General features: G+C 48.2%; 1 protein-coding gene across 1 annotated transcript; it reads left to right on the top strand.

Moving 5' to 3' along the window:
• Window positions 1–6,577: 6,577 nt before the first annotated feature.
• On the top strand, window positions 6,578–7,161 carry LOC121346603 (olfactory receptor 14J1-like; the record flags this gene model as incomplete). The annotated part of the gene is made up of 1 exon (XM_041424556.1): window positions 6,578–7,161. A coding segment is annotated over exon 1 (578 nt), but the record flags the coding sequence as incomplete, so codon positions are not given.
• Between the last annotated feature and the right edge of the window lie 53 nt (window positions 7,162–7,214).

Here is a 7,214-nt window from a genome sequence, read left to right as displayed (position 1 = left end):
ACCCACAGCCTCGGTGATACCAGCACCGTGCTCTGCCCAAGTGAGCTAAGAGGTCAAAATGACACAAAATTTTACTGGCAAAATATAAACAATTAAGGAACTTGGGCAAAGGGTTTAATACAACATCCACTTCAACATAAAACTCTTATCAAAGCATTAACTTCATTAACTTGGCCATTTAAACTAAAAACCTTTAACCCTTAAGGTGTCAAGTTACCCAAAAATGATCCTGGTAAGTAGGATTACAAGGAAAAATAGAGAAGAGCAGAAAGACAGAAGATGTATGGAAAGACGCGCAAAGAGGTACCAACTGTCCAGGTTACAGCATCACTGACAGACAAACCACACCACAAGGCACAATCCAGACCATGGGCTGCCCTTGTGCGCTGGCTTTTATCTCCCTGGGCCTTCATGGACCCGCCCCTGGGGTGGGACTGCCAGGTGCTTCTCCAATCAGAGTCAGGGTAGGCACCAGCTGTCAGTGTGTGATTGACTTACAGCTGGGCCAATCACAGCTGGGTAAGCACAGCCCCTGCTGTGTGATTGACAGCTCTGCCAGGCCAGGGCTGGGGGTGGGGCTCTGTCCCACCACAAACCAAGGCCTGAACCCGGCCCTGGCCCTGCACAGGCATTTCGAGCATCCCAAAGTGTCTCGGGACATCGATCTCATCCAGCCTCTGACAGCGACCACGGTGACACTATGGAACGTTATGGAACTAAGGGTCAGTTGTGACAATGCAGGTCCAAGAACACCATGGTGACACTACGGAACCTCATGGAGCCATGGGTCAGTTGTGACACAGTGGTGCCTCATGGAATCAAGGAGACCATTGTGAAACTCCAGGGCCCTAAGAAACCAAGGGTCCAAAGGCTCTGGGCAGGGAACTGCAATGCTGAGCAAGGCCTGGGCTGGCTGGGGGAAGCAGAAAGGCCAAGCCCTGAGCCCAGCCTGGGCCAGCAGGGCCTGTCCCTCACGGGTGGCTCGGGGCTGTTTGTGGGGCAGGGGGATGTGAGGGGCAGCAAGGACAAATGCCATCAATCTGTGTGACACTCCAGATCCTCATGGAACCAAGGGGCCAGTGGGACACTGTGGGAAGTTGTGGAACCAAGGGGATCATTGTGGCACTGTTGGGCCCATGGAACCAAGGGCCCAGTGGGACACTGTGGGGCCTCATGGAAACAAGAGGCCATTGTGAGCCTGCAGGGCTGGAACACCCCAGAACACTGAAATGCTGGGGGGAACCAAAGGCTCCTTTACTTGAGTTTGGTGCACAGGAGAAACACCAACCAGATATTCTCTACATGGCCAGATGCAAAGAATATTCTTGGTAGGAAGGGACCCAGAAGGATCATCAAGTCCAGCTCTGAAGTGAATAGCCCACACAGGGATTGAACCCACAGCCTCGGTGATACCAGCACCGTGCTCTGCCCAAGTGAGCTAAGAGGTCAAAATGACACAAAATTTTACTGGCAAAATATAAACAATTAAGGAACTTGGGCAAAGGGTTTAATACAACATCCACTTCAACATAAAACTCTTATCAAAGCATTAACTTCATTAACTTGGCCATTTAAACTAAAAACTTTTAACCCTTAAGGTGTCAAGTTACCCAAAAATGTTCCTGGTAAGTAGGATTAGAAGGAAAAATAGAGAAGAGCAGAAAGACAGAAGATCTATGGAAAGACACGCACAGAGGTACCAACTGTCCAGGTTGCAGCGTTGCCAACAGAGGAATCACAACAGAAGACAGGATCCAGACCATGGGCCAGCCTTGTGTGCTGGCTTTTAACTCCCTGGGCCTTCATGTGCCCGCCCCTGGGGTGGGACTGCCAGGTGCTTCTCCAATCAGAGACAGGGAAGGCAGCAGCTGTCAGTGTGTGATTGACTGACAGCTGGGCCAATCAGAGCTGGGTCAGCACAGCCCCCTGCTGTGTGATTGACAGCTCTGCCAGGGCTGGGGGCGGGGCTCTGTCCCACCACAAACCAAGGCCTGCTGACCCGGCCCTGGCCCCACGCAGGCATTCCGAGCATCCCAAGGTGTCTGGGGACATTGATCTCATCCAGCCTCTGACAGCAACCACGGTGACACTATGTAACCTCATGGAACCAAGAATCACTTGTGACAATGCAGGTCCCAGGACACCATGGTGACTCTACAGAACCTCATGGAACCAAGGGGCCATGGTGACACTGTGGAGCCCCATGGAACTGAGGAGTCTGTTTTGGCTGATAGGCAAGATGTCTTCACACATTATTCTATGGGTGAATGTAGGGGTGTTAACATCTTTGAAATGGGTCTTAATGTCTCTACTAACTGCAAGCAACAGTTTAATTAGAGAGCCCAGACAGCTGGGGTCCTGAAACAGAAGAGGGTCTGCACATGCCTGAACTTCTGAACTTTGGGTTAAAATGACAGGTTGAAGAGGGGAATATGGAGTTGGGGGTTCAGGAAGGCTGTATCTTTCCAGTACCTCAGCCAATGGGGAAAGGAAGAGGGCAGCTGTCACTGTAGGACCCGAAATAACATGACGTGGACACGCTGCTCTTTCAAGGTAAAAAGAGACATTTTAATTTCTGACTCCAACATTTATAGATTTCCAAAAGTGACAGTGGATTGGAGGGTGAAAGTGCCACCTCTCCAATGACACTGGACAAACCAACAGTCCATCAAATTTCTCCTCCTCCATAAGAGAATGCAAAATAATAAGTTATTTACATAAAGTATGTGAGAAAAGTTCGTTACAGCAATGTAAACATCAGAAGGCTTAAAAAATCAAGGCAACATGCAACATGCGGCCAGAAGATTAGGATAAAAGGAGGCTGCATCCTCGGAAACCTCGAGAGGGAAAAGCCCGTGGGTGTGTGCCCTGGTGATTCTCTCCCTTTATTCAAATAAAAGGAATGAAACTCTGGAATGTCATGGAACCAAGAAACCATTGTGACACATCAAGGCCCCGTTGGAACAAAGAAACCATTGTTGACAGTACAGAAACTCGAGGAACCAAGGGGCCATTGTGACAATGCAGATCCAAGGACACCATGGTGACTATGGAACCTCATGGAAGCAAAGAGATCATTGTGACACTGTGGTACCTCATGGAAAGAAGGAGACCATTGTGAAACTCAGGACCACTGTGGAACCATAGGTCAAGGATGAAGCTGTGGGGCCCATGCAATCAAGGGGCCATTGTGACATAGCGGGGCTGCATGGGGCCGAGGGCCCATGGTGACATTGGAAAGCCTCGTGGAAGCACAGGGCCATTGTGACACTGCAGAAGAAAGGAGACCATTGTGACACTGTGGTGTCCCACGAAACTAAGGGAACATGGAACAGGTCTGGCTGGCTGGGCTGCCTGGGGACCACCTGACAGGTCCAGCTGACCTTGGCATGTCAAGGGCTGCTTCTCATCAGCTCCTGGAGCACTGAGGCTCCATGATTTCCTTCTTATGGAAAAGAACTGTCCCTCTTTTCAGATGCCCATTGCCAAAATTGGTACTCTCCTGAAAAAAATTTCTTCTGTGCAAGGGTATCTCCCTAAACAAAATCTGCCAGCTCTGGCTGGCCTTGGCCTCTGGTGGTCACCTCTCATCTGACTTTGAAACACTAGGGCTCTGTTCCTTCATTCCTATGGAAAAGAACCAGCTTTCATGTCCAAGGGGCATGGCCAAAAATCAGAATTTGGCCTCCCAAAATCTATATATCCAAGGATTGCTCCCAGATAAAAGTAGCCAGGACAGACAGGTCAGGCTGGCCCTGTCCTCTGGTGATTTTCTTAGACACTGAGCTGAATATTTTCATTTGAAAACACTTTGGAGAGGGTGCAGAGATCTCCCAAGGAGGGATTTTGAGGCCTTGGGCACATGAGCACTACATATGGACAAAGGAGCTCTGTGCTGTTGTGGTGGTTTTGCATCATGGAAGTGATGTCCTAAGAGAAGCTGCTAGCAGTTTCCTCCATGTCTGAAAAAAACACAATCATTATTATCTTTGAGAATTGAAAATCTGTTACACCACTAAGGAAACTGTACACGCCTCTGTGAAGACACATGTTAAAGCCGAGAAAGCCTGGCAGGGTCTCTTTCCTTCTGGCCAGCAAAGAGGTAACAAGGCTGGCCCAGCCCCGTCTCAGCCGGGCCGGGCCGGGCGGCTCCTGCCGTGGGGCCGGGCCCCTTCCCAGGGAGCCCCCCAGGCCCCATCGGCTGCCGGGCAGGGCAGGGGAGGCCGCGGGGCCGAGGCCGGGCCGGGCCATGGCTGCGGTTGCCAACACCTGGGCGCTACTGAGCCCTGCCCCGCCGCCAGCCCAGCTCCAGACCAGCCTGGGCACAGCTCCGGAGGACACTTCCCAAAGAAGGTAAGCCTGGCATTGCTGTAAAGATCAGGAGCTTTCATGAGAGTGTTTTCAATTTCCTGCTTGGAGAAGGATGGGAAATTTGGGGTGATGACAAGAAGATTTTTGCTTTTTATACATTTTTCATATATTTGTATCTCTATAAATTACTATTATATCATTATAAATGTATAATTCTTACTTAACACTACTAAACTCTTAACTCAATTCTACTACAATTATATATTTATATAAATGTAATCCTTAATTACCTCTAGTAGGTTTCCTAATATTTCTTTTCTATTTTAGAACAATAATAAACTGACTCTCTAAATACATTCCTGAAATACTTATTATCTTATTATCAGGAAGAGGACTTACATGGAGAACATTTTAATTTTTGACTGGAATGTGAGCAGTCATAACAAAAAGCGGAGGCAAAGAAGCCTTTGGAACTACTCCAATGGGTTGACCCAGGGGTGTGTAAGTGGGGCAACTCAATTCTCCTATTGGATGTTCCTCCCAAAACAGAATTTCCCATCCCAAAACCACCGCCATTTATTAATCAACATTAATAAGTTGTTGAAATCAGGGGCCGGGTGTGCCCCATCCAAGTAGATCTCTGTTCCCAGAGATGAAGGTGTTTTCAGAAATAGATGAAGAGAACCTTTACTCTTAATCAGCTCATCTTGTAATGAATACCCCATAAGCTGACATGGCCCAAAAACACAACTGCAGGAAAAGCTGTGAAAAAATGGGAGGGTGCCCCACAGGAGGGATTTCACGATTGCAGATTTTCCAGGCAGCTGCTATTTGTGGGAATTGAGAGCGACAAGAGAACTGTCTTCTTATGGAGAAGTCTCCATAGCATGAAAGAGAGACTCATTTCCCTAAGTGAACTGAAGAAAGACTATTCTAGATGTGGTAAACTGAAAATTTTAGGCTTTGTCCCCGCACTTTCAGTAAGAAAGAAAAGGTTGTAGGGAGAGGAGAAGTGTTCTGAACCTTTTGTTCTGATTCCTATTACTCTTTCTTTTAGTTACTGATTATAAACTTCTTTTTATACCGTGCTGCTGAGAGGGGCTGGCTGGGGCAGGGCTGCTCCCAGCTCCAGATCAGCCTGGGCACAGCTCCAGAGGACACTTCCCAAAGAAGGTAAGCCTGGCATTGCTGGAATGGTCAGGAGCTTTCCTGAGCATGTTTTCAATTTCGTGCTTGTAGAATGGGAAATTTGGGATGATGACAAACAGATTTTTGCATTTTATAGATTTTTATATATTTGTAGCTCAGTAAATTATTATTATATACTTATAAATCTATAATTTTTACTAAACTCTATTAAACTATTATTTAACTATATTACACCACTATTATATACTTCTATGATCTTTAATGAACTCTAGTACATTTCCTTACCTTTCGCTTAGTTTTTAGAACAATAAACTGACTGTCTAATTCTATTCCTGAAATACTGTGTAGTCTTGTTATCAGGAAGAGGACCTACAAGAAGGACAGTTTGGTTTTTGACCAGATTATGAGCAGTTATAACAAAAACTGAAAGCAAAGAAACCCTTAGACCTCCTCCAATGGGTTGACCCAGGGCTGTGTAACTGGAGCAACTGAATCTCCTATTGGGTATTCCTGTTAAATATCCTAATAAATCCACCTTAATAAATTGTTGAAATCAGAGGTGGGATGTGCCCCATCCTCACTGGGACACCTGGAACCTTCCAATAAATGTCTGGTTTTTACTTCAATGTTCCAACAGAGCTGCAATGCAGCCAAAGGCGCAAAGCCAGGGCAGCTGGGAACAAGCCCATGCAGCCCCTCACCTTCCCTCAGCCACAGGGAATCCTTTGCCTCTCCCATCTCTCAGTGGCAAACTCTGAATGCAGCAGAAATGCTGCTGATTTCTGACCTCAGAGAGCCAGGAATGATGTGTGGGTAGGAAAACAATTCCTTATACCAACTCCTGACATCTATTTCCTTTAGAAGTGTGAGTGCAGATGCTACCAAGCCTTTCTGCATTAGGAGAGATTTCCCTGAAAAACCCTTAATATACAGCCTTGTCCCTCTGGCCCATGCCCACAAACCCAGGGCAGCAGGGCAGGGATGGCTCCTTGAGAGCCCCCCCTGCACAGGCCTGGCTGCTCCTGGCACACTCAGCCAGCACAGCTGGAGCTCAGGCAGGGAGATGGGGGAAGGATTTCCGAGAGCAGGAAAAAGGGTGGGTGTGAACCAGCTCCTGACCATCATGTGCTACGACCGCTACGTGTCCATCTGCAAACCCCTGCACTACGGGATCCTCCTGGGCAGCAGAGCTTGTGCCCACATGGCAGCAGCTGTCTGGGCCAGTGGCTTCGTCTATGCACTACTGCACACGGCCAATACATTTTCCCTGCCGCTGTGCCATGGCAATGCCCTGGGCCAGTTCTTCTGTGAAATCCCACAGATCCTCAAGCTCTCCTGCTCCAAATCCCAACTCAGGGAACTTGGGCTTCTTGCATTTAGTGCCTGTTTGGTATTTGGTTGTTTTGTGTTCATTGTTTTCTCCTATGTGCAGATCTTCAGGGCTGTGCTGAGAATCCCCTCTGAGCAGGGATGGCACAAAGCCTTTTCCACCTGCCTCCCTCACCTGGCCGTGCTCTCCGTGTTCCTCAGCACTGCAGTGTTTGCCAATCTGAAGCCCCCGTCCATGTCCTCCCCATCCCTGGATCTGGCCCTGTCAGTTCTGTACTCGGTGGTGCCTCCAGCCCTGAACCCCCTCATCTACAGCCTGAGGAACCAGGAGCTCAAGGATGCAGTGAGGAGACTGATGACTAGAGGGTTTCGGTAACACGGAACTATTGGATAATTTCTGCAAATCACTTGTAATTAAAGTCATC

Source organism: Onychostruthus taczanowskii, unplaced genomic scaffold (assembly GCF_017590055.1).
Source record: "Onychostruthus taczanowskii isolate IOZ18803 unplaced genomic scaffold, ASM1759005v1 scaffold829, whole genome shotgun sequence".
NCBI lineage: Eukaryota > Metazoa > Chordata > Aves > Passeriformes > Passeridae > Onychostruthus > Onychostruthus taczanowskii.
The sequence above is the reverse complement of the archived record's forward strand: the minus strand, read 5'-3'. Positions and strand labels throughout refer to the sequence as shown.